At 36.5% G+C, this 27,972-nt stretch overlaps 2 protein-coding genes and 1 long non-coding RNA gene across 5 annotated transcripts; all 3 read right to left on the bottom strand.

Moving 5' to 3' along the window:
- Nucleotides 1–386: 386 nt before the first annotated feature.
- On the bottom strand, nt 387–13,313 carry LOC147504362 (putative xyloglucan endotransglucosylase/hydrolase protein 8). 2 transcript variants are annotated; one of them, XM_086557272.1, is made up of 5 exons: nt 12,281–13,202; nt 12,106–12,206; nt 11,355–11,557; nt 900–943; nt 387–833 (listed from the first exon to the last, which is right to left on the bottom strand). In XM_086557272.1, exons 1-5 carry the CDS (start codon nt 12,537–12,539, stop codon nt 538–540), a joined length of 903 nt encoding a protein of 300 aa, XP_086413398.1. In that variant the 5' UTR covers nt 12,540–13,202; the 3' UTR covers nt 387–537. The 2 variants fall into 2 exon arrangements, with proteins under 2 accessions (XP_086413398.1, XP_086413399.1); XM_086557273.1 differs by having other exon boundaries at nt 387–943; nt 12,281–13,313.
- A 2,003-nt stretch (nt 13,314–15,316) lies between these two features.
- LOC147504361 (uncharacterized) lies at nt 15,317–21,597 on the bottom strand. Of its 2 annotated transcripts, XR_015193038.1 has the most exons (7): nt 21,408–21,597; nt 19,671–21,159; nt 19,533–19,598; nt 18,154–18,215; nt 18,029–18,052; nt 17,339–17,534; nt 15,317–15,533 (listed from the first exon to the last, which is right to left on the bottom strand). It is a non-coding gene; the product is annotated as an uncharacterized LOC147504361 (long non-coding RNA). The 2 variants fall into 2 exon arrangements; XR_015193037.1 differs by lacking the exon at nt 18,029–18,052 and having other exon boundaries at nt 21,408–21,596.
- Nucleotides 21,598–24,661: 3,064 nt separating this feature from the next.
- LOC147504360 (uncharacterized) lies at nt 24,662–25,099 on the bottom strand. The gene has a single exon (XM_086605171.1). The coding sequence runs from the start codon at nt 25,097–25,099 to the stop codon at nt 24,662–24,664; it is 438 nt and encodes a 145-aa protein (XP_086461297.1).
- Nucleotides 25,100–27,972: the final 2,873 nt, after the last annotated feature.

Raw genomic sequence — 27,972 nt, 5'->3', positions numbered from 1 at the left:
TGAGTTGAATTGAGTTAAGAAAAATTGAGTTGGATATAGATAATTGGAGAAGAAAAATAGTATATTTTGATAGTGTATAGAGTTGTATAGTACAAATTAGTTAGTTAAAGACAATAGGAGATTACTACTATTTTTTATAGGGTTACCTTCTTAGAAAACATAGATTTTAAATTAGGACACTAATGTAATAACAAATTTCCGAATGGAGAGTGTCCTCTTAGAAATTGAGAGTGTATTTAAAATTACCCTACAATTATGGCACACTCGTCGCGAATGTAGATCTCCCAAATATTTCAGACTCATTTGTCCTTGGGACATTGAAGACACCTTCACACATCTAAAACATACTCAAAGAAGCACACGTAGATGCAACAAGACAACAAGCATTGCACATTGGACCACTCACTGGTTTTCGATTATGTTAGACAACTTGTAGTAAACTATGTGTTTCTATACTACAACACAAATAAAATGATTAAAAAAATAATTAATAAATACATAAATAACTAAATAAATGAAAAATATCCTTCTCGATTATCAATCCCAAGGGCTCAAAGAGCACTCCACAGGCATTTTATTACTAAATCTCTCTGTATCCTTGCAATAGTTATAGATGACAAGATTCTTTTCAACCCAAGCAAAATCCATTTTCTGAGAATCCGTGAGATGCCAAGCTCCATACTGGTCCCACCAATTATTGGTTGTAGTAGAGACACATGCAGGGTAAGGTTCTTCCCACTTGCAACCATCAACTTTGAATTCCTTGTAGGAGGAAACGAATGGAGACCTTTTCCAATCTGTTTTCTCAAGTCCACCTCTGGTGGCCCAATCGTCTGCATTCCATATACTGGAAAATAGGTACATGGGCTTCTCATTGGGAAAGAAATCATTTGATTTACCTGTGTTCTTGTAGACTCGTATCGGGACTCTATCGACAAAGAATCTGCCAAAAAAAAAACCCCCGAAACAACAACACAACTTTATTCGTATTAAAGTTCTATCATAAAAGTCCACTCTAACAGTTGGCAAACAAATTTTACAGGTTTAGGTAGCACAGTACTGACTTATGGTCTAGAGCCACATCAATCAATTTCAACAAGTTACACTAGAGGAGGATGGTTATCTATTTCAGGTAGTAAGACTACTCTTAGACATGAGAAATGACATATTTTTGTTCAAGATATATTCGTACATGTATGTCTACTTTTTTGGGGCTCGAATGTATGCGCTCACAGTTTAGAACAACACTTCATACAACTCTCAGAAGTCAAAACGACCCTATATAGACGAATAACAACTTAGATTTTGTACATCTGTTTCTTAGAAATACACAAACCGCCGCATGGAAGCGCCATTTAGTTTGACAATGCAACTAAAGTCAGTATTGCATTGCGATTTTCCAAGATTTCACTTGGCAATTGTTTTGACTCTACCTACGTGGCAAACGTCTATTGGTAGGGGTCGTTTAATCGACAGGGCTAAAACCCAATTTGCAATATCATAGATAAATGCATAGGCCTATTAACTCGTGTCTAGGGTTCATGGTTTGCCACTTACGCACATTAATTTATGTTTAGATTCGTTTCTTAGAAAAAAAAGTACTCATCAACTAATAGTCATACTCCATTACAATTACATAAGCTATAAGAACTGTAAGTGGGTTGGACAACTTAGGTCCGCCCACATAGATCAAGGATCCATCCCCAATATAAACTACTCCCTGGATCGTAAGATCATAGTCCTACTGGATAGAATATAATCTATCTTGAATCTCTTGTTTATGCAAGAGTCGTGGGAGTTAGCTACTTGCTTGGTTGGTTTTAAATACCTTACGTAGGTATTAGAAACACAACAAGTAGAAGAAAAAGGAAATATTCAAACTCTCTTCTTTTCTCAATTCACCGAGAAGTGGGGTTTAAGGTGTGTATACAAAGGATTGATTCTAATAACAATCTTACTCTAGAGACAACGCTAGTAACAACTCTCAAGGTTATCAATTTATCATTATTGATAGCATTCATGGATGAGCGAGGAGCTATGTGATTCTATAACCAATTCTATGCAATTTGCTAGGGGGAGTTTGCCTGTAAAATATCTGGGATTGCCTTTGATAACGACTAGACTCACACATACGGATGCTTTGCCGTTGATAGATAAAGTGGGAAAGAGAATACAGAGCTGGCGAGGTAAGAGGTTGTCTTATGCTGGTAGAGTGCAACTCATTAAGTCGGTACTCAGCAACTTGAGTGTATATTGGTTTGCAACATACATAATGCCTCAAAGCATCTTGGATGAGATAAATAAGTTATGTAGAAATTTTCTCTGGACTGGGACAGATTGTTTACCGTCTCATGCACTGATTGGGTGGGATGAAGTGTGTTATCCTTATGAAGAAAGGGGGTGGGAATGGGAATAATGTTAATACTGTGAACAAAGCTGCCATTATGCGTCATGTGTGGAATTTGGTTAGTAAAAAGGATAACTTATGGGTTGCTTGGATTTGTAAGAATCTTATCAGAACTAAGAATTTCTGGAGCATGAAGATTCCGAATGATTGCTCATATAGCTGGCGTACTATTTTGAACAGTAGGGATGATGCAAAACTTATAGTGCGGCATCAGATAGGAGATGGCAGAGATACACTCTTCTGGCAGGACCCTTGGCATCCAAGAGGTATTTTAAAGAATGTGTTCCCACAAACATTCACATATGACACAAGTTGTCATATGAATGCACCAGTTGCGAACTTTATTAATAATGGAGAATGGAGTATAACAAATAGGCTGGTGAGAGAATGTCCAGAGATAGTGAAGGAGATGAAAGAGGGAGTAACAATAAAGGTGGGAGCAGATGAGGTAGTGTGGACTGATGTGCTATACGATGGTGAGTTCAAACCGAAAAGAAACTTATCAGACGATGAGGAGAAAGATACAGAATAATGATTGGTACAGAACAATATGGTTTCGTAACAACATCCCGGGGCACTCATTCATTGGGTGGATGGTAATGAAAGGAGCGCTAAAAACGCTAAGTAAGATGTATGACTGGAGAGTAGTGCAATCGAAATTGTGTGTTGTGTTGGAGGGAAGATGAGACGGAGAAACACTTGTTTTTTCACTATAACTTTTCCAAATATATATGGTCACAACTGATTACTTATGCAGGGTACTCAAGGCAGCTAGCCATGACGTGGGAAGCTGAGTGCGAATGGGTGTTGCAGGAGAGTAAAGGTAATGGAGGGAAGAAAGATGCACTGAAGCTCATTGTCAATGCATTCTTTTACTGGATATGGATGGAACGAAACAAGCGAATCTTCGAAAATCAGCACAGAACTTCGCAAGAACTCATTCACAGGATGCTTGGAGATGTAAAGATAAAGCTGAGTCCAGCGAACTATAAAATGGAAGAAGGGCCAGAGCGTCAAAGGTTTATGGAAAAATGGAACGTGAACACCAGCATAAAGAGGGAGACGAGAAGGATGTGTGTGTGGGAAAGAGGAGGAGAAGGTATGTACAATCTAAATTCTGATGGAACATTGCAAGGACAGATTGGAGGGTGGGCTGCTGTGATTAGAAGCGAGACAGGAGAAGTGGTTGCAGCAGCACATGGAAAATCGTCATTTTGTGAGATAGCAATGATTGAGCTACAGGGATTGCATGAAGGATTGAAGCTGTCGATATCAAAAGCGGTGCGCTACAAGCATTGATTCAAAAATGTTATATCATTTCTAAAGGGGACACATCCGTGGCAGGTGAGACACATCATCAAGGAAGTGAAGCACATTATACAAGAGTTAGAAAAGTTTGAAATAGTACATGTGTATAAGGAGAGTAATAAATTAGCTGATGCATTAGCGGCAAATGTGCCTAATGTTAGTTTTATTTAACTGATCCCTAGTTCATTCTCAAAAGATATTAGGAAAATTGTATATGAGGATGCTAGTGGAAAACAGCATATGAGATGTAATTGACTCCAAGCTTTATTTTTATTAATAAAAGGGTAGGGGACCTAGTTAAAAACCCCGCTTGCCAACCAAAAAAAAAAAAAAATTATCATTATTTATATTCGGGTTTCTTCCACTGGACTAAGGTATGTTCTATAACTTTTTTTTTTTTTTTTTTGAAGAAGAAGCTAGGAGTTCGACATACCCCAACCTGTATTAATCATAATCTTAGATACATTCTATCTTGCACATCCTCCATTACAAGTTTAATCAGGGCACCATCCAAAGGAGGGTGGAAAACCAAAACAGAGTCATGTAAGACATTACATAGCTTTGACAAATAGTCAGCTACCCGATTAGATTCCCTATACACATGTTTGAACTCAACTACTTCAAACTGATATTTCAAAGCAATAATGGAAGCCACAATATTAAGGCAGTACCAAGGGGGCTCCTCTTTGCCTATGATGCCTGAACAAAGACACCGTGAGTCGACTTAATGATTATTCTTATAGCTCCAATGTCTACCGCACCCTTCATACCAACTTCATTGGCTAAGAGCTCCTGAGTCATAACTGACTTCTTAGCAGAACTGCCTGTGAATGCAAGTTTAACTGCCTCTATTTCATCTCTAATCGCGCCCCCAAATCCATTTGATTTCTCGGTAACAGACCTATCAGTATTTATCAACAACTCACCTAGTTTAGGCCTAAGCCAAGAGCACCAGCTGGGGTTCTTTTGTGTAAAGGAGACTTGTATACCAATTTTATCATGTTAATGTATTACTTGCATTGGTATCAGAGCTATTCATGTTTGTTGATTCGCCATTGTAAGTTTTGTTAGATTTTTCTCGAAAACCATTAATAAACAATTTGTTGATTTTTTATCTCTACATATGACAAGTTTTTTAACAACTAATTAATATGGTTTGTTACTCTTAGTGAGAGGAACGTTCTCTCAAAATTTCATGGAAAACCGTTGAGTAGAATAAGAGAAAGCTCAAATCAAAGTTTTTGATAAAAACTCAGAACTTTGTCCTGTTTTTTTATCGATTTACAGATCTTATTAATGCTTAAAGTTTCCATGTTAGTAATCTATGTTGTGAGATCTTCGTAACAGTATAAAGTATGTTTCGTTTGGATCTATAATGAGATAGATACACGTCTCTAAACATGCCTACCTTGTCATACCTTTATGCATGTTTACTGAAAAAGATGACAGAGTTAGCTCACGAGTTGACTCGGTCAGATCTGTTTCGAATCAGTGTAATATGAGTTAACTCGTTCCTGGTTCCTGTTTAGTAACTCATTTTCTGCACTTGGACCAACCCGGTCACTGAACCAGGTTCGATCCGGTTAAGTGTGAACCAGTTATTTTGTTTGGTCCGGTTCAAACCTTTTTTGAAGACTGGTTGACCTGAAATTTTGTACCCAAAGGTTTTTTGACCCTTCTGAATCTGTTGGAATCATCGGTTAATCGAAATTCCAGGTATAAATTGTTGTGACAGTATATCTTAGATGAGCCGGTATAATGTTTATGAGCCGGTTTAGGCCTTTGGAGAGGGCCAAATGATCTGATTTTTTGTATACAAGGGCTTTTAACCCTTCTGAATCCATTGGAATAGATCCCAGGTCATGATTCCGAACATTACATATAGTTACAGTAGAACCATATGATTCTTTATGCCATAAAATTATAGATATTATGCAAATTGATATTTTTAATGGAGCGTATATTTTTTTTTGGCATAGGCTCTAAAATATCTATTGAGGTCCACATGGGACTAGCAATCATTTCTTTGTTTTTTTTTGGCATATTTTTTTTTTAACGTATTAAGTGGAAAATGATTAGTAGAGGTTTTGTTCCTCCTAATATGGAATTTGTTCAAAAATCAATTAGAAGATATACTCTTTATTTACATTGTTGGGAGATGATTATGAACTTTGCAGGTTTTCGATCCCAATATGTAGAATAAGATAATATTTTTTGGATTGGATTTTTTGGAATAAATTTAAAGAATGTGTAGACTAATGTTATATCCACCATTGCATATATGTAGAAGATGGATGCAGAAAACTTAATTGCTGGCATAAGTCAATCCTTGCGCAATCTGAATGTAGTGATGGCCACCAAGGCCGTAGTTGCAGACCTTAACCATGGAACTAAAGTTGATGGGACAAACTCTGATATATGGCATAAGAAAATTCAATACCTCTTAAATGAGCAAGAACTCCAGGAACACTTAATCATTTCGATGGCCTAGCCTGAAATTGGGACTACAGCCCAAAATCGTAGTGACCTTGAGACTTATCAAGCATGGACCAAAACGGATCGTTGTGCGCGCTACATTATGTTGAGCAGCATGCATGATGATCTGATTGGAGAATATGAGACTTTCTAGATAGCTAAGGACATGTGGGATCAACTGAAATTTGCTTTCGGTGGAACATCTACTACTAGACTTAGAAGTCTAGTTTTAAAGTTTGAGATGTTCAGGAAAGATCCGAAGGCAACCATGCCTGAACACCTAAGGGTGTTATCAAGCATGATTCACGAGTTAAAGGCCGTTGGAAATGTCCTTACTGATGAGCAGCAAGTCCAAGCTATGATAAGATCTCTCCTTGATTCTTGGATGCATATGAAGCAAATCATGACTCACAATGAGTATTAAGAATTTTTTTGATATTTCTCGATATTGTGAGTTTGAGGCGGAGCGCCAGGGTGCGAACCGTAATACGGTAAATATCGTCGTACTTAGGAAGCACACTAAAGTAGCGTCACCAAATATTCTCTCCCTGAATGGATTGTAGATACAAGAGCAACTATGCATGTAGCTCGAGAGCGAGAAGGGTCTGTAGATTATCGTCGAATTCCAACAAATACTTATAGGCTTTTATATGGGAAATGGCACTAGTGAAGATGCATTAGGAATTGGTACATACCAACTCTCGTTACGCACTGGGCGCGTACTTCTTCTACATGATGTGTTTTATGTTCTTGGAATTCAGCATAATCTGCTTTCTGTTTTAGCACTTCTTTCTTTCGGATATTCTTTTGATTTTAAGGCTGATAGGTTGGATATTAAGTTGGATGGTATTGTTTATGGACATGGATTCCTTATGAATAATTTCTTTAAAGTTGAATTGAATGATTCTGTTTCTTCATTATCTTACATGGCTAGAGCAAGTAGAAATATTGATTCTGTTACTCGGCATGCTAGACTAGGTCATATAAGACAAGATAGGATGACCAGATTAGCTAGAGAAGGCCTATTGGGCCCACTCGCTAAGGTTGACCTACATATATGTGAACCATGTTTAGCTAGTAAAGCATGTAGAAAACCTTTTGGAAAGGCAATAAGAGCTACTCAGCCGCTTGAGCTAATCCACTCAGATATTTGTAAGCCTATGAATGTTAAGTCACGTCATGGCACCTCTTATTTTCTCACTCTTATAGATGATTACTCACGATATGGTTATGTCTATCTGATAGCTCACCGCTATGAAGCTTTGAATTATTTTAAACGCTTTATATCAGAGGTTGAGACACAGAAAGAGAGGAGCTTAAAAACTTTTCGAACTGACCGAGGATGTAAATACTTATCTGATTAATTCAAGGAACTATGTGAGGAAAAGGGGATACACAGACAATTAACCATTCCTTATACTCTGCAACAAAATGGTGTAGCGGAGAGAAAAAATAGAACTCTTTTAGATATGGTTAGATCAATGATGGCGCAAGGTAATATCCCTATATCAGTTTGGGGGGACGCACTTTTGACTGCTGCTTACATACTTAACCGAGTGCCTTCTCAGTCAGTTCTTTCAACACCTTATGAACTTTGGAAAGGTGAAATGCCCCGTTTGGAGCATTTACGCCCATAGGGTTCAGCAGGTTTTGTTCACAACATCTCTCATAAGTATGGGAAACTAGGCCCTAGAGTTAGAAAGTGTATCTTTGTAAGGTATTCTGATAGCTCAAAAAGTTATGTTATGTATGATGAACATCTTAGTGGAGGAATGACAGAAATAGAGTCTCGCGATATAGATTTCATTGAGAATGATTTTCCCAGCATAAGTAACGCAAAGAAAGATTTTGACCTTTATGAGATAGAGGAGTACGAAGACATCCTACCATCTTCAAGCGAGGGTGGAGAATTAATTTCTCATCCTATAATCACTGAAGATAGTGGGAGTGGTTTTCAACCGAGTGGGAGTGTACCACTAGATCCTCCACAAGATCCTCAAGTGCGTAGGAGTAAACGTGGAAATATTCCCCGTCGTCATTTCGAGATTGAAGGGGATACTTTTATGTGTACTCCATTAGATGAGGAAGAACCTACTTATTTTAAAGAAGCAATTTCTTCTCCTGCTCGAGACAAGTGGATGGCTGCTATACAAGATGAGATGAGCTCAATGGGGACAAACGAGGTCTGGGAGTTAGTTGATCTTCCGCCTAGGCATAAAACTGTTGAAAATAAATGGATTTTTAAAGTTAAACACAAGGCAAATGGTTCAATTGACAAGCATAAAGCAGACTATGATATGGATTCCATTGTTGATGACATTCTTTTAGCTGGGAATGATATGGATTCCATTGCTGCCACTAAGAAGTGGTTGTCCTCCAATTTTGATATGAAGGATATGTGTGAAGCAGACTATGTGTTAGGAGTTAAGATCACGAGAGATCGCAAAAAGAAATTTCTTGGTTTGTCTTAGGCGACTTACATTAGAAAGATTCTTGAGTGTTTCCGTATGCAAAACTCCAAACCAACAGACACCCCATTGGAAAAAGGATGTCTTAAACCTTGATCAGTGTCCCAAAACTAATGAAGAAAATAATCAAATGTCCCATGTGCCATATGCGACTGCAATTAGTAGTCTGATGTATGCCATGATGTGTACTCAACCAGATATCAGCTTTGCAGTCGGGTTAGTCAGTCGTTATCAGAGTAATCCTGGTCCAGCTCATTGAAAAGTTATGAAAAGGATACTCAGATATCTACAAGGGAGTACTGATTTTGTCCTAAGTTACCATGGTGGAGACTGGAAACTGAAAGGTTACACCGATGCAGACTTGCTTTGTCTACAATGGAGTCAAAGTATGTTGCTTGCTCAGCTACAGTCCAAGAAGCCGTTTGGCTAAGAAAATTCTTGATACACTTAGATATCACAGCTCATGCAAAGGATGCAGTATTACTTTATAGTGATAACACTGCAGCTCTGACATTTGCAAAGGATCCTAAGTATCATGGGAAGGCCAAACACATAGAGACTCGTTTTCACTACATTTGAGATAAGGTTGCAACAGGAGAAGTGGTCTTGAAACATATCTCCACGCTTAACATGTTGGCTGATCCCATGACTAAACCTATTGCACGAGATGCGTTTAAATCTCATGTTAGGAGTATGGGACTTCGTAGGATTTGATATGTTTGGACATCTTTTATGTAATTGACATTGTTTATGATATATTTCATTAATTCAGATTTTTTGGAATATTCTTTTAATTACACATTCTTGATTTGTTTTGTCACTGGGCTTGAATCGACCTACTCACACGGGTGATTCACCTTGGCGCTTGGAGAGTGAGCAAGATGAGACATCTATATTCTTAGCGCTAGAAGAGCGAAAAGAATTTTTTTTTTTTTAATTCTTGAATGTCACCTTAGTTGAACTAAGATGAGACCTTACAAAACAAATGTCGAACATCAAATTTATCCACAATTTTATGTAGCCTATAGTTAAGCTGAATATGAGTGTTTTTCTTGACAGGCACTAGAGAATGACTAGGATAAAACTCAAGTTAGGCGCTTGGTTAGCGACTAGACTAAGATTTGTATGGTGTTACAATTTTGCAAGTGACATACCCATTTTAATGGGATAATACCAACATACATAACATATTGTATGTGCTTTACCGACCGATGGTGAGAACAATGAATGAATCCTTTCTTCATTGTTATGTGAGCCACTGGGATTATTAAAACATTTTCCTATAGTATGCCTTTCTTAACCTCTTAACCTAAGGTTATGTCAGGAAGTAAATATTTGGTGACACTACATTAGTGTGCTTCTTAAGTACGACGATATTTACCGTATTAAGGGACATTTCTAGGAAAGCGACTGAATATAATTGAAATAGCATGAATGCTTAGGGAAGACTTTTTGATATTACATCTATTTTGTGACTAATATCGGGCCCACGACTATTTTTGATATGTCATGAGTACAAAACAAGGAGAGGATGTAGCACTGCTTTATACGAGGGATTAAGAGTGTTGATTCCGGTGTAATAAAAAATGTCTAAGGCATATACGAGATGCTTCTGGGTGATGTATTTTTATTAGTTGGGTGAAAACTTAATAATATCGCTCCTATTGCTCTTTGTTCTTCTCATGAGGTCGCACACCTTATTCCCTGTATGCAAATATGAGTAATAGAGATATTGAGATTTGCCTTATGTGAGAGAGTGGGAGATGTAAGTGGGTTGGACCACTTAGGTCTGCCCACATGGATCAAGGATCCATCCCCAATATAAACTACTCCCTAGATCATAGGATAGTAGTCCTACTGGATAGAATAGAATCTATCTTGAATCTCTTGTTACGCAAGAGTCGTGGGAGTTAGCTATTTGCTTGGTTAGTTTTATATACCTTATGTAGGTATTAGAAACACAACAAGTAGAAGAAAAGGGAAATATTCAAACTCTCTTCTTTTCTCAATTCCTCGAGAAGTGGGGCTTAAGGTGTGGATACAAAGGATTGATTATAGTAACAATCCTACCCTAGAGACAAGGCTAGTAACAACTCTCAAGGTTATCATTCTTTATATTCGGGTTTCTTCCGCTAGACTGAGGTATGTTCTATAACTCGAATAGTATGTTAATGTATTACTTACAAGAACTCTCTACTCTGCACATATAAATACCAAACTATTTTTCATAAAGAAATACGTTCTAGAGATTTGATTCCATCTGATATTTGGATAGGTAGACCACAAGGTACAGTCTCATCATTCTCTCAATCACCGTCACTTTTCTAACTACTTTTTCTATATAATTTATCTCTTTTGTCACCACTTAGTGTTTTTACCATATTTGGTCGAAACAGCAACATTCACTGCACTTACAATATAGAACCCTGATGTAGATACATCATACATGCCAATGTGGCATGTTCCTGTTTGGTAAACTCAAGGATATATGTTTATCCCTTCCCAGTTCCCAAAAGTTATTCAGATCTGGCAAAGGGGGAGGGGGGGGTGGGGGTGGGTTGCATTATTTAGTGGAATAAATAAGTATTTCGGAAAAATGAAAAAAACAGAAGAGAAAAAGCAAGGCATCCAAAAAAGAGTAAGGCCATTTGATCGTTAAAATTAAAGAAATAACAGAGAAAATAATAGGCACTTACAGAATTTGGTGGTTGTTCCAGAGAATGGAATAGGTATGGAATTCTTCCGTGGGATCAAACCAAAGCACGTGCCTCATTTCGCGGCTCCCAACTCCACTCTTATATACGTTAGTCTGAATGATATATGGTTCCCCTGTTCTGTTTCCCAAGAATTCAAAATCTAACTCATCCCTTTCTGGTCCTGCCCCAGTGTCCGAGCACATCTGCAAAGTTGAATTCCAGCTTAATCACCTTCTAACCAATTTTTGACAAGATAGACTAACTGAAAAAAAAAATCCCCAAAACAATTCTTGAGTTTCAAATGTAAAATGTGTACCTGACATTCTGACCTATGTTAGGAGGGGTTTCAAAGCACGAGAATAGATTGGTTAAGTGCAGTCTGCAGACTAATTTCTGTGTGGATATTGATACATGCTAAGTTATTATATTTTCAGTAAATTAATGTATTTAATCATATACTTATAGTAAACAGTATAAGGTGATGTGGACTTCTTTTGGCTTATATGCATATGCTAGAAGGAATGGTGTAGTGAGACCATCTTAATGTAATGAGATCAGTCCCTAATCTAAACTCACTATTTTTTGACGGTACAGGACAACAACCCATTAGCAACAGTGCTACACTAACAATATCAGATCTTGAGGGTCGCGCTTTCCCTAGCTCTCATTTAGTTAAAAACCTGCGTAAGAAATTACAGATCAACTATATTTAATCAGACAGGGGATACACTTGTAATTTCCGTAGACTCACATAATAAGCAGTAACAACGCCGGCAGAGTCACCACCTACTAGCTTGAGTTTCATGCTAAACCACCCAAATCTGTATCTCTGCTTTGTTTGAAATCCACATCCTGTTTATTTAAATTTACCAATCAAAATCAAGTAAAGTGAAAATTAATAGAGATAATGGACTGGTTATTCTTACCTGTTTCTTTATCAAGGGAAAGATACCAGATTTGTCCATCTGGGGATGTTTTGAAGTGGTTTTCAGACCACATTATATCAAAGTTTTCTCCAAATGAAGAACCATAGTTAGACTCCGCCGCTTCCAATGAAGAAAAGGAAGCCATGAGAGCCGCGATGGTAAAAATAAGAAAGGCTACTGCCATTTTGGCCTCTGGTTTTGAGGAAAGAAGAGGTTTCCTAATAGATCTCTGGGACGAGAGTAACTTATAAATGGTCATGGACTCAACTCTCCGTGATAGTAGCCAACATCTAACATTACTTAATAGTTAAAAATGCAGTTCTGTGTACGGGTGGAATTTAAAATGAAACCCGACCTTTTTCATTATTGGCGCATAACATGCCAACATTACATGCTAAAGTCACCACTCAAGTACACCGCTGAAAGCTACTAAAGTATTTATTACCCTCAAAAAGCTTTGTTTGACATGATAATTTCTTTTACTTATATAAATTAGGGACAATTAGTTCACTGGAAATTGACTATTTGTAGCATGAGTGCATGACTAAATGGAAGACGATCTTAAAATCTTGCTAGCTTCTGGAAAATATTATTCCGACGCTATGATTATCATTAGCATACATAAAATCAGTAATTTGGGCTTCTATTTGGTTTTTCTGAGGTCCATTTGGGAAACAATTGATGCGAAACCTGTAATACTAACTCCAACCAAATTCAAATGATAAGCTAAGTTTCGTCTTACCGATCCAAAAAAAAGACTCAAGTATCGAAGATTTACAGATGAGAAAGAATGAAAGACAGGTGGTGATTGGTTGATTGGTGAGTGAACATCTAATTCCAGGCTGCATTTTTGGCTTTAGCCAGCAAGTGGGATCCATAGGCTGCATGCTAGAACGTGAGTGGTCTGATTGGGTCATAATTAATGGGAAAAGCCATTGGATTTCTTAATTGATTTTGAGAATGGCGGTGTTTTTCAAAACCTTCTTTTGTTTTTTTGCACACAATTATGGAAATTTTATTAGAAAAGAATGGAATTGTCGAAGACAGTACAAGTTACACATTTGAATCTATAGTAGGTCCTAATAGGACTTTCTATGCTGTTACAAAGTCTGGTCTACTAGTGCTCCATATCAAAGTGCCCTATAATAAGGCAAGAAATTGGGCTAGAGAGTCTCATTTAAAAAAAAAACAACTCTAAAGCCCTATCCATAATTTTTTTGGGTTTTAATACCCTTACATTGTTTTTATTCGCCATAAGTGTTTTTTTGAAAATCTTTAGAATCTAAGCTTTTGACTCGAGACTAGGTGCCACCTGTTATTTTTAATATAAATGCTTTTTTCCCTTCCAAAAAAAACATGTAGATAAGATTAGAATAAAGATTGAATAAGATAACTACTTTTAGATAAGTAGAGATTTTGGGTTTGAATATAATTTGCTGTATTGCTCCAAAAGTTAAATTTGACACTACTACATTTTCATCCGAATGTGGGCGTTATAAACTTATACATTTTAAAAATGCAGATGCACCATGTTATAAACTTATATATTTTAAAAAGATGATAGCATATAAAATGCATTTGATTATTTATTTTGTGGGTTTGATTAACTACTATTAAGGCGGGTTGGTTTAGAGTTTATTGTTTATAAATTTAGAATATAGGGATTAGGGTTTAGTGTCTTAAGGTTTAGGGTTTAGGCTTAGGGTCTAGTTTATAGGGGTTAGGGTTTAGTGTCTTAAGGTTTAGGGTTTAGGCTTAGGGTCTAGTTTATAAAGATTTTGGGTTTAATGTCTAGTGGTTTGGAGTTTAGACTTAACGACTAGTGTCAAATGGAGACATAATATTTTTAGTTTTTTCATTCCATTCTCAACATATAGCATATGGGCCACTCATATAGGCAATTCAGGGCTCTCATTCTCTCATACACTTTGATGCACCCTAGATGCCCTCTTTTCATTATATGCATTTTTAAATGTGAAGGCAGGTGTAGTTATAAGTGAATTTTTGTGTGAAATTTAATTTTTTATTTTGTATCCCACTATATTGTCAAATTGGGGTATTAAATTCTAAACAAATTTAAGAGGAGTCTTAGGACTACTAAATATTTATAACTAAGTCCTCTAGACTAATTTTTCAGATAATAAGGTGGAAGGTGGATCCATTTCCAAACAATTTTAGTTTGCATTCCCTCCAAACATGGGTTAGTTTGTAGTGTTGTAGAAGTGTAATTGCTCGCTTCCATCTTGTGCTAAACATCCATGAGATAGCATCCCCGTTGAAGGCCTTAACAGCAACTTCGAAGTCGGCTCCGATTCAAATTCCATTCCAATTCATCTCCACTGCTTTCTCGACTACTATGATTATTGTCATACATTCGGCTTTCGCCCTACAGCAAGGAACTACTGAGTCTTTCTTCCGACAGATGATTCCAGCCCCACCTCTACTACTACAATAGATAAGATTTTTAGCGACGAAAAAAAACTGTCGAAAAAAGATAAAAAAACGTCGGTAATGGTCAATGACGACGTTTTTTTTATCGTCACTAGGTCGTCACAAATTGTAGAGTCGCAAAAGTTCTAAAGCCACGAAACAAAAACGTCGGCAATAGGATTACATTAGCGACATTTTATATGATTATTCAAAACATGGCAAAAAGTATTTTTTGGGAACGATATAGGAAAACGTCGGTAATTGTTCACACTACCGATGTTATGTTTCGTGGCACAACCCCAAACTTTGGATACTAAAATTCATATTGCGACATTATATACCGTCGCTAGAGATGAATTTTTGGTGACATTTTTTAAATATGTCACAGGTTATAAAGCTATAGGAACATTTTGTTTTGTCACTACAAGTATTTTTTTAGCGGCTCCAACAAAGCCTCCAACAAAGCGTCGTTATTTTTATTTTATTTTTTTCTTCTCCTTATTTTTTTCAATCACACATTCAAAATTTTAATATACTTTTTTTTTCCAATCACAAAACCTAAAAGAAACATATAAATAAAATCAATTTAACCACATTAAATTTAACTAACAACATACCCAAAAGTCATATATAAAAATCATCATTTCCATGTTTAAGAGTATAATATGATTCATTACATATATAATAATTGTATAAACCACAAAACACAAATGAAATTGTCTTAACATCCAACATTTTCCCAAAATCCTATCCAAAGCTTCTATCCAAAAAAGTAATCTCAAACAAACCCACAACTTCTTCCAAACCGCGTGACTCTCAAAACCTGCAAACAGATATGACAACATTTAGTTCACCTCTAATGAAATGTAAAACCAAGATATGGAAACATATATTTAGAGTACAACTCATTGAGGGCAATCATCATAAACATTCATATAATTACATAATAATGCTTGAGAAGAAGTTAGCACAAACAATACATGGGTGTAATTGCACAATAATAACCATAGCAAATGAACCAATGTGAACTCAAATAAGCATCATCGAGTGTGTGCAACACATTCAAGTTTTAAACACACTCTGAACACTCATTATAAATGAACCCGCCTTTTCAAGTCAACTTCAATGGGACCTAGAATAAGCTATGACTATAAAAATTTGGGTCGGATTTCCTTGTCTAGCATACTCTAGCTTTCCTTGTCTCTGGATCTCCTATTGGCTATGTTTCAAGATTTGCTTAACTGCTTTCTTAACCCCTGCCTATGGTGTCCTCCCCTCTTAACCTCTGCCTATGTTTCTACCATTACGGGTGACGCTTGCTCAAATGATCGTTAGGATGGGATGAGTCTGTCCCAACTCACAACTACCTACCTTCTTCAGTCCCTAGAATGACAAATCAATCAAAGTGAGGGAAATGGTTTATACCCTTTCACCATGTGGAAAACGGACAGCAACGCGAGAAAGAGCATACAATGCACACAGAACATTTGTAGCACAATAACCCAAAATAAGTACACTCTAATAATCTTTTTTGCAATTAAAGTGGTATCAATGGTAGTACCATGCTTTAACAAACAAGCCATTAATTTCCATAAAAAAAAATACAAACTATTCCTTTAGCATAACTATTGAAAGTGTATGGCAGTCAATGTAGTTATGACAGAACAGTAAACTATTTTTTGAAGTTATGACAAAAGTTAGAAGAGCCAAGATAACCGAAGCACTTGGCATCTCACAGGGACAACTTCCACCCAAACAAGGACTGGAAACACTCCCGACAAACCGATTAAGCAGAAACCATTCTAGCCAATTGAAATCCAAAGCCAAACAATGCAACACAAAATCCCCCTTCACAAATGCATCCTATGTAACATGCTATATATAAAACTCCCCCTAAGCCAATGCAATCCCTCCCTTAACCAAATCTACCTAGACCTTTGTAAAAAAACATCGGCAAAGCTCAAACAATTTCAGTAGTGTGACGATGCCTGCAGACGTTATAAAAGCTCCATCAGAAATGGAATGAAGATTGACAACAAAGAATGAACAACACACGCAAGCGTCCAGAAAACCTCAAACATATCCTAAACTTCAAAATCTCAAGTAGCACAACAAGTCAACAACCCAAGACATCTGAACAAACAAGAACAGATATGAAAATGCAAAAACACATTAGAACAGCTGCAGTCATAGGAACCAGATTGGACAACACTCAAAATAGAAAAACAGAAAATACAGTAGGCTAAAAATACTCTCAAAATAGATGGCAGTCATGTACTAAACCAGTAGGAGTTATAAACAAGGTTAGTACCATTGGAAAGCTTGAGAAGTCTGTTTTTAGGAACAACAAACAATTTGTAAAACAAAGACATAATGATCTAAGAGATGAGAAATTCTATATATATACCATATCCACAAGAATACGCATAAAATATTTTGAACCGCCACAGTGGCCAGTTGTTAAGCATGAACGACTATGCTTGTTCTTCACACTGACATTCTACATTCAAACAAATGCATGCATTTTTTATTAGAAGCACACCAATTATCAAGCACACACATCTAGTTCAATATAAAATTTCTACATCTACTTCAATATAAGAGTTTTTCAAAATTCTTATAAATTACCTTGAACTTTTCAGTTTCCCAGAAATCACACCAACTCTCCCACGCTTCTTGTGAAATACCGTTGTTTGTTTACATTGTTGGGAAGGTTCACATAGTGCATGTGAAGGCTGCACCTAAAATCTTTAAAGTGGTCCCTTAAATATCCATATAGAGCTGACACTACATGTGGTTGACTCATATCCATTTCAAACTTATCCTACAGAAAGGGGGAAAAAATAATTCTAAGAAAAAGAAAGATAAAACGTAAGGAAGACAATAATAAACAACTAACACCAAATTATCCAAATTTCAGCTACCATACTAAATAAGGTTGTGATCACAATGATTTCTCTCATTATCATTTCACCTATGTTCAAACTTGAGTTGAACCGGCCAAGAGAGTCATATTGCATATTTAAAGAGTCTCACTTGAAAGACAAGTGTGGATTTCAATATGAACACTATCAAAACACTCAAACTCATAAAAAGTTGTTTACTGAAACTTGTTTGGTGTGTGCTTAACTTCCTATAACATTAAGCTCAGTGTTGCTCATTGAAACTTGCATAAATGGACTAATAAATGACAACTACCACTCAATTAATAAGGAATAAACTAATTAACTCATTAAAACAAATAGCACATTTGATGTGCTTTCCTGCCCCACGCTTGATATGTTTTGTAAGAAACTTATTTTTAGCCCTCCCTCTAACCTTTTTAGCAACGACTGCAGAAGCCTACTTAGAAGGCAAAAAAAACAGTCAGGAAGAAGCTAAGGTTGTTGTACGTATTAAACAAATAAAACAAAACAAAAGAATGAGTCCACTACAAGAACCACCTTGACAGGATTGAGGCTGCACACTAGCATATGCACGTCGAGGAGACGACCAAGTGCCATAACTACACAGGAAACAGGAAGGGTTTATTAGAAACAATAAATGCATAATGTTAATTAGTGCAAAATTAAGTGCGAGAAATATAGATTTGTCAAATAAGTGTCAATAATGCAAATAATACATTCCTACAATATTAATAAGTAATAAATTGGCAAAAATTGGTATACATAAACCACCACACGTTACATGGAATAAGCTAGTTCTAATTTTTAAGACCGGTCCAAATCATATAGACACTAGCAAACTAACCACTCCGGAGACATATATCTCTTAGTCTGCTTCCCCCCGAAAAAAGTCGAACACCCATATAAAAATCAGAAAACTCAATTTAATTAACATGTTAATTACAGAGTTTGATCAAGTTTGCAAAAAGAAACACCTAGGATGGAAAAATACTTTATTAATTATGACGACACAAGAAGCATGGGTGAGATGTGCCTTGGGATTTTACCAGCAATATATTTAACAACAATAAAGACATGAGTTAATCTTTTCTAGCAATTAATCTTTAAGTAGGAGCCATAAGTGCCAAAAGCTCCTATGGGAAACTTAAGGATCAGAGGACAAAATTTTCTAAGCAATGTAAACAAGGTTAATCAACTGCCTAGCAAAGGAAGGTTATATCAAATGTAAACATTCACAGACACAAGGATGTCTAAAATGCAAAGCACTTGTCATCAAATATTAGGTTTATCTTCTCTGTACTATTTCTTAACATAATCTATGGAGACCGAATTTCCAAACTCACACAAAACCAATAGTTCAAACATACCAAATGATATAACAAGAAACATACTAAATAGCCCACAGATAATCAAAATTTAGTAAGTACAACTGACAGTGTAGGCACAACAATCCAAACACCTATCTAGATACCATACCCTTAGTTGTATTCCTAAGTGTTTACACATTGTCTCATGCATATAAAAACATCAAGACAGAGGCATTTTGTCTAATGAGCAAGCAACACAACCATACCAACAAGCATTCAAGTACTGATCAACCTAACATATTCGAAATGAAACAACAAAATCATGGATCAAACACGCCAATAATTAACCAAAAACTCATCAATGGAACACACTCGTAAAGAATTTTTTTAACCTGAGCACGTACATATCCAAAGTCCAAACTAGAAGAAGAAAAAAAAATCACCTGAACTGATAGCTTCAACTGATATCAAAAGTCATTTCATTAAGGAATTCACACTGAAAAATTAGTGCTTTTGTTTTCTAATAACAAAAAAAGTTGTTTCTTTTATTTCTACAAACAAGTTTGATTAATAATTCTTGAAGAAACAAAAAGAAAAATCATAACTTACCAAAGATTTCCTTTTCCTCAATGAAGGATGAAGGAGAATGATAAACCCGAACCTAAAATAAACCGCCTGTAAAAGTTACAGAAGATTATAAACGCGGAGAAGAAGAATAATTATAAAAATAATAAGCAAGGGGAGTACCTGAAAATCGAAGGGAAGAGAATGAAGTAGGAGAGTTAGGAGGTGAGCAGAGTTTAGCACCTCCACTTCCTAAATTTTCACAATTAAAGCACCACTTCAAAACCGTTTAAACCCACAAACACAAACAGACTTCCCATAAAGATTTAATCTTTATTAACAAAAAATGGTATTCAAAGGGTATAAAAATAAGAAAAAAAAAAATTAGAAAAGGGTACCCTACAGTTGAAGTTGTCAAGCTTTGGCAGTAATCTTTGATTGTTTTTTGAGAAAAAAACTTTGGTTAGAGTTGGGTTTCTTAATTTAGTAGGTGAGGAGAGAATGAAACAGCCATTGAAACGTTCTCTATCTTTTATTTCTTTTTAGTTTAGGGTATCTTTCCTCTCTAATTAGTTTTCCCAAAAAGCTAGCTTTTTCTTCAATTCCCTCATTTTTTTTTCGTGAAAAATCTAACATTTGGCGCTACTAATTATTGAATTCGCTCGAAATTGAAAAAATAATTTTCGACGATATAAAACATCGGCATAAAATATTATTTCCTACTATCAGCAAAAACGCCGCCAATATTAAACCACTAGCTACGAAAACAGTCGTCGCCCAATGTATAAACCTATTTCCGAAGTTTTTATCTTCGGTAATGCATTATTCCAACTCTTAAATTAGTAATTTGCTTTTGAAATATAATTAAAACACAATTGCCGACAAAAACAAACATCGCAAATACTAATTTTCACAGTTGAACCTAACAGATTACTAGGGACGATTTAAACGTGCCAAAGAGTCTGTTATAGTAACGAAATAAAAACATCGGTAAAAGTTTTGTCGCTAAAAAGCTTGTTTGTTGTAGTGTACTAAGTACTCCTTGGGCTGAACCATCAGTGTTGCATTTAATAACATTTCGCATAGGAGCCACCCATTGCACTTCTTGTATTGATTATGCTAGACCGCTTCTCACTTGTATGTCAAGTCTTTTGAGAATTTGGGATTCAGTTGTGTCATTGTGCTTCCTACCCTTTGAGAGCCAACCTGAGACCTTGATGCCCTTGAGAACCTCTCTCTTGATGCAGGGTGCTTTGTTACGAGTTTTCAACACCTGCACCATGATGTGGATTGTTGTTGTGTTCCACAAGTTTTGAAAGCTGGTGTTGCTGTTATTTGTGACTCTCAGAAGAGCCCCAAAATTGAATTCAGAGAATGTTACTTCGAACATTTGTCCTGCCATGCCCAATTTCTCGGACCTTAATGTAATCCTTTCCTCTTCTAGCTTGGTGGCAAAAGTGACATCTTGAGGTCATCTTAAGATGTATGAAGATGTATGAAGATGGATAAGATAATAGAGAGACGAACTCCACCATCCGATATTACTTCATTAATAGACTGACATAAAGGTGTTCGCAATACAAATGACTCATTCTGAAACCAATTGCTTTACAACTTAATTACAAAACTCATCGTTGTATGATTTGATGCGACTTGCCAATTGCTTTAAAACCTAATAAGAAAAACCAAACCTTTTATAAGTTATTCAATACCAATTGTTTTACAACCTAATATCGAATAAACTAATCCCTTACATTTAATTATCTATCTCTATGTCAATTGAATCTAGGTATGTGGAACTACTAAGCCTTCTATCTCTATATGGACTTAGCAATTCATAGATTATCCTCCTACTTTCTATCGATCTCTATATTAGCATGAGGAAATCTTAATAAAACAAGCAAACAACTTTAAACTAACCTGCTAATTAAGTCATCATAGAGGCTTCATTCAACTCCCCATTAAAGGGTGATTAGTTCATGATCATTGGAATGAAACCAAATATAGACATAACGAAAAACATGAATTAAATTACTTAAGAAGACAATAATAGAAATTGAATTGAATTAAACTAATAACTAAGCTATTTTTTCTACCTTAAAACTATACATGGCCAAAATTCTCCTTCCCTATTTATAAAGAATATAGGAGAAGAAGTACAATGCCATAATCATGGCTAGATACATTCCTTAGGAGCTAAGCATAGTAGAGGAAGGATAGAGTAAGATTCTTCATCCTTATCTTTGATCCTTATCTTCAATCTTTATTTTTATCTTCCGTCTCTATCTTCTTTTAACTTCTAGAAAGTCCCAAAGGAGGAAGAAACCATAAAAAGGATGGGCCTTGTGGGCCTACTTCTACCATTTTCTGACCTGTATGGAATTTTGACCAAACATTCTCCATTAAACATTGTATTGTGATATCTCATAGCATAGAGCTTGTCACGTTGATCGTTTTGATAGGTCACATGCCTCAAACAAACTTACGATTCAAAAGATAGGGCATTTGGAAGATTCGCCATTTTTTTTCACATATAAGGACCAGTTTGACTTCGGGTTGACCCGCGTTTGACCAGGCTTCTAAGGCTTGACTTTGATATTTTTGGCTCTTTTAGGCTTCTCTTCGAGTTTTTTTATCCTAGGCTTGGCATACACCATATTTCTTACTAAAATGCCATTTTTTACGGGAATTTCATGAAATAAAAGATAAAACCTAAAAAGGCAAAGAAATAGTGTTTATTCATTGTATTTACTAACATTTTTGGACTAAATTATATATTATTAATGGGCTAAATATACACTTTCGGACACTTATCAAAATACCCCCAAAAAGAAATTTGTTTGTCCCCAAGTAAAGAATGGAGGAAAAAAAATAATCGACCAAAATTAAAGTCCAAACAAGGTGTTATTTGGGGTTTATTGTTATATTTTTGAATACTTATTGCACCACCCCCAACCAGAACTTTGCTTGTCCTCAAACAAAGACGAGAAAAAAAAGTGGCAAAAAATATGTCATAACTAACTCGTTTCGCAGAATGTAGTTGCATTTACTGAATGCAACAAGACCTTAAACCACTAAGAATTTCCTAATGGACGAGTTATAGCCTCGTGAGGGTTTTCCATAGAAGATACCCTAAACTTCCGGGAGTTTATAAAAAACGATTAAATAATTTTGGATTTTTCCCCACATTGTTCTAATTAAATCATCTAAAGATAAACATCTATGCAATAAACTATACAATGAGTATGCATAAGCATAGTTGTTTATGGAAATTTTGGAGAGCGTCCTTAAGTTAGGTCCTCACAGGTATGTGTCAAGACACAAATTCTCTCATAATTTTTACACCCAAGTTTCGCTCATGCCAGTGTGTGATCACCCCAAATGTGTATTTTATTACCTTTACAATACTTCAAATATGCCCTTCTTATGCTTCATAAATAGACAACTCATAGCTTTTGCTACCATTTGCAGATTATAGGCCTTTTCAGACTACTTATCGTAAAAGATGCACTTTAGCGCCAAAAAAAGCTCTATTAATGCTGCTTAATTAGGAAGACTTGAGCTTATGTGAGGATGTGCGAAAAAAATCAAAGTCAAAGTCAACGGTCAGCAGTCAAGGACTCAAAGCCAAAAGACTGAAGAGTATGGCCTAGTCTCAAAAGTAGTCTTGCATAACCAAAGCTTGCTCAAGAAGAAAACCAAAAGCATAAAGCATAAAAGAAAAAAGCAAACTAATGAGGTGTCTTGCATCTAGGAAAAAACATAAGGCAAACTCATGAGGTAGCTTGAATCTAAGGGAGGAGGGCAAATATGTAACTTGTAAAAAGTGTAGTATATAAACCAAAAAGTGAGAGGAGAGAGAGCACCTATAATTAATTTATGGTCATGTAGGAGTAGTGTAGAATTTTAATTCGAGTCCTTTATTTTTCAAGTCTTTTATTTGCTTTATTTCATTTTTGTTGTTTATCAAGTTCTTCAATCTAAATTGTTTATCAAGCTTTTCAATCTTGTTTCTCATTCTCTATAAGTTCTTCTTTATTCAATCATTTCAATCAAGTTATTCTTCTTCATTTCAAGCTTTTCAATCTTGTCTTCATTTACATGTTTTCAAATCCTTCCAGTAAGTAACGTAGAGTGACACTACAAAACTAAGAATCTATCTTCCCCTCTTCACCAAACACTCTCCATACTCCAAACACAACTTTCCATGGTGAACCTCAACACTTACCACAATCATCAAACATCAAATGGCGTCGTCCTCATGGATTGAACATGTTTCAAGCTTGGATTGAGAATCTAAGAGGAAAGCATCCTTCTCCCACACTCAAGTTCTTATTTTCATTTTTTTTCTTTTTTTCGTCATTTTATTTCATATAGTTTTCATTAATGATCTATTGTGTTTTGAATCTAGGTTCATTGTTGAATAGCTGGAGAGGAGCTGGAGTTGTCGATGAAAGTAGGAGCTGTTTCACCCAAACCAAAGCCGCAACTGCGCATCCACCAAGTCGCGCCCGCCCCTGCCACTTCAACAACAGAGCAACAGTTTCCGGTCAGTCAGGTCTACTCGATCTAGTTGTTTCAACAATAGATCCAGATTTTGTAATAGAGTAGTGCACAACAGTAAACTTTGTTTTTAAATATAAATATAAAAAAATAATAATAATAATAATAATTAGTTAATATTTATGTTTATATTAGGATAAGTTAATCACATGGTTAAAGTTAAACAACTTATCAAGAATTAGAGTTTTAATTATCTTGGGAAGTTTGAGTGTGCGAGGTGAGTCGTGTATCATATGCTCCCACACTTTGAATCAACTTGGTAATCAACACTCTAATTGCGATTTTCTTTAGTTAATCTCATTAGTATATTAGTATTAGTTTTACTTTTATGTTTTGGGCCCTTGAAGGCAAAGTTGTATAATTATTAAAACCCGGAATGTGGGCTTTTTAAGTAGGCTTTTGTGAGTGAAAACGGAAACGCTCGAACGGTTGGGCTTGATTCTCAGATCACGCCCTAACCAACGTCGACTCCACCTTAAGCAGCATGTAAGCACGACTTGAGAGGTAAGCTCTTAACCTCCCCAAATCCCCTATAAGAGGATACCTTGAGTGTTTTTTCCCCCAAATAAGCCAAATAAGCTAGGGTTAGACAAACCCCCACCTGTATTCGATCAATTTTTCCTTACATAGATTTTTCCACTTGCATCCTCAATTACAATGTTATGTAAAGCAAAATCTAAAGGATTAGCAAAGTGTACAATATTCAGCTCATGATTATGGACTAGTCCAGCAAGGTAATCAGCTACCCTATTCACTTCCCTAAAGACATGTGAAAAGGTTATGGACCCAAAATTAACCTTTTTCCTTTCAATTACATCCACCACATCTCTACAATACCAGGGAGGTTTCTCTATCTTGTTGATTGCATTAATAGCTCCCATGGAATCTGATTCCACTTCAACCTCCATAAAGCCCTCGAGCACACATCTCTCCAAGCAAGCATCTATCGCCTTTAGTTCTTGGAATATCACTGATCTATGTCCTCCACCCCCCATAAAAGCTGTAACAACTAAACCATCTTTGTCTCTCATCACACCCCCCCGGCCCATTTTTGTCCAAGGCCCCATCAGCATTCACTTTGATTCTATTGCCCCTAAGAGGGTTCCAAGAGCAATTAGATTCCATTTGCTACTTAAATTGAGTGGTTATGTTAAGCCTGAGGAAAAGGTTTCTAACCATCGGTGTCTCTGACATTTGGTCTTAGTACTTGGAGATAGTTCCTTAAGTCACGAACTAACTTGTGAAACGCTGCCTCCGCTGGCTTAGTAGTTTGGCAAAACTTCCTGTCATTCCTCTCCTTCCATATGTAGTTGACCGAAGCACAAAAGAATACCTTATATATCTCACCCACTTCTGGTTCTTTTTTACACAATCTAAACATAGATTCCCATTCCCTATCTGCATTACTATTATCTGTATAGATGCCCAGCAGTCCTTTTACTCTTGAGAAGAAATCTTTAGAGTATTGGCACTCAAAGAATAAGTGAGCAGAGAACTCCCTACTGGAGGAACAAAGACAGCATGCCGACTGTGTGAGAATTTTCTTGCGGACTAACCTGTCTTGTGTGGGCATATTATTCGAAAATAGCTGCCAAGTGGTGAAGGAATGTCGTGGCATCACCCATCGTCCCCACACCATTTTACACCATCTTTTCTTCTCTCGCTCAGAAGACAAAGCTGAGCACTGCTGGAGGTAAAATTTCCACTCTGATGAGGTGTCCAGACTACGAAGTCAGTGTTAAGGTGTTGATTTATCTCCACTGCCATTATGCTTCCCTTTAGTGCAGGAGATTGTATCCCTTGTACTTCATTATTCCAGCTTCCATCAGTTATGAGAACACTCACTTTAGAGTTCAGGGGAAAATTCCACGTAGCCATAGCTTCGACGTCTTGGATCAATGGAGATCGAGAACACCATATGTCATTCCATAGGAGAGTGTTACCCCATTTGCTATCGAATACTTGATAAACTTCTTTTCCACCACTCTAGTGTTCAACACATTCCTCCAAGTCCACGAGCAGTCTTTTGGTATACTCATGGACCAGAAAAATTTGTCCTTAATATGTTGCTTCCAAGTCCAATCAAACCAAATGGTATCCTCTCTTGTCACCAGTTTGAAAATTAATCCACAATATGCTCCTAGATTCCACCTTTGTAGATTCATAACTCCCAAGCCACACTCATCCTTAGGGAGACACACTGTACTCCAACTTGCTTGGTGATGGCCTTTCTTCATGGTCGTATCAGTCCATAGGAATTGTGCACATATCTTTTCCACTTGTTCAAGAACAGTTACTGGGAGAATAAAGGTTCTCAACCAATAAGTGTGGAAAGAAATAAGAACTGAGTTAATCAACTGCAATCTACCTGCATGAGAGAGTAACTTTGATTTCCAGTTTGTAATCTTCTTCGTGATCTTCTCGACAAGAGGTTGGCACTCCCTTATTCCCAATCTGGCTGAAATGAGTGGAAGGCTTAAGTATCTCACCGGAGGTTTCACAAGTTCCACCCCCAAGATATTCGCCAAAGCTAGAGCATCTTGATAATTTAACTCTCCGGCTAATAAGGATGTTTTGTGCTTGTTGATATTCAACCCCGTCGCTTCTCTAAAAGTTTTTAAGCACTATTTAATAGCTTTCACTAAGGCACTATCTCCCTTACAAAATAAGAGTACATCATCCGCAAATGCTAGATGTGACAGTCTCACTCTGTTACATTTAGAATGAAGAGAGATGGCTTTGTTGTTGATGTTCTGCATTATAACAGAGCTGAGAATTTCCATCACTAGAACAAATAGATAGGGTGATAAAGGATCTCCTTGCCGTATACCTCTCTTTCCTGCAAAATAACCTTCTGGGGCACCATTGATCATGACGGAGAAAGAAGGGGTTGCAATGCACATCCATTTAGCCATTGTAGGAGGAAAGTGAAAAACCTTGATCATAGCTAAGATAGCATCCCAGCTCACTGTATCATACGCTTTCTTGATATCCAATTTGATTGAGCATCTAGGCGTGCCATGCTTCCTATCATACCCCCAGAGAAGTTCATGTGAAAGCAAAATGTTGTCCTGTATAGATCTGCTAGGAATAAAAGCTGGTTGATTAGCCTACACTATGTCATTAATGACTACCTTTATTATGTTCGATACAACCTTAGAGATGCATTTATATATGGTATTACACAAGGCTATAGGTCTAAAGTCTTCAACCTTTGAGGGGTTGTTAACTTTGGGAATGAGACATATAAAGGTAGCATTGACACCTCTAGGAAATCTACAAAATTTAAATGCATTAAGGATAACACATGTAAAATTGCCACCAATTGTTTCCCAACAACTCTTGAAAAAGAACGGAGTAAAACCATTTGGCCCAGGAGCTGCGTTCTCTTTCATCCCAAAAAGAGCTTTTTTAATTTCTGCAGGAGTAATATCAGAGTCTAGAAGAAGATTCATGGAAGGTGAGATGATAGATTTAACCTGAAGATTGTTGAAGAACTCCATACCACAGATTTCCCCTGCCTCAGACCCCAGAATCTCAGTATAGTAGCCTACAAACGATTGTATAACCTCAGCCTGCCCAGTTACAGTATCCCCATCTGCATTCTCTATGCACCATATGCCATTCTTAGCTTTTTTTTTTCCTCTAATGATTTAAAGAAATACGCAGTGCATTTGTTTCCATCTCTAGCCCATAAATCATCTTGTTTACTTTTGATTTCAACCGCTTCTATTCTTGCCAAGTCACTATATTTCTGAAAAGCTTCCTCTTCCTTTTGTCCCACCACCAAATCTTAAGGTGTGGCTTTGCACATCATACAACACTTCCCTAGCTTGCTGAACTCTACCATGAATATATGAGAACTGAGCTTTAGCCCAAGGTTTAACTCTGGCCTTCAAAAGTTTTAGTTTCTGCATGAGGA

This window comes from Coptis chinensis, chromosome 4 (assembly GCF_015680905.1).
Source record: "Coptis chinensis isolate HL-2020 chromosome 4, ASM1568090v1, whole genome shotgun sequence".
In the NCBI taxonomy this organism is placed as follows: Eukaryota; Viridiplantae; Streptophyta; class Magnoliopsida; order Ranunculales; family Ranunculaceae; genus Coptis; species Coptis chinensis.
The sequence above is the reverse complement of the archived record's forward strand: the minus strand, read 5'-3'. Positions and strand labels throughout refer to the sequence as shown.

Excerpts from the sequence above, each read along its gene's own strand:
- LOC147504362 (XM_086557273.1), bottom strand. The coding sequence starts at position 12,539 with ATGACCATTTATAAGTTACTCTCGTCCCAGAGATCTATTAGGAAACCT. Across the intron at positions 12,207-12,280 it reads TTCCCTTGATAAAGAAACAG|GATGTGGATTTCAAACAAAG; the intron begins GTAAGAATAACC and ends TTAAATAAACAG. Across the intron at positions 944-11,354 it reads TGGAACAACCACCAAATTCT|ATTCTTTGTCGATAGAGTCC; the intron begins GTAAGTGCCTAT and ends TTTTTTTGGCAG.
- LOC147504360 (XM_086605171.1), bottom strand. The coding sequence starts at position 25,099 with ATGGGCCGGGGGGGTGTGATGAGAGACAAAGATGGTTTAGTTGTTACA.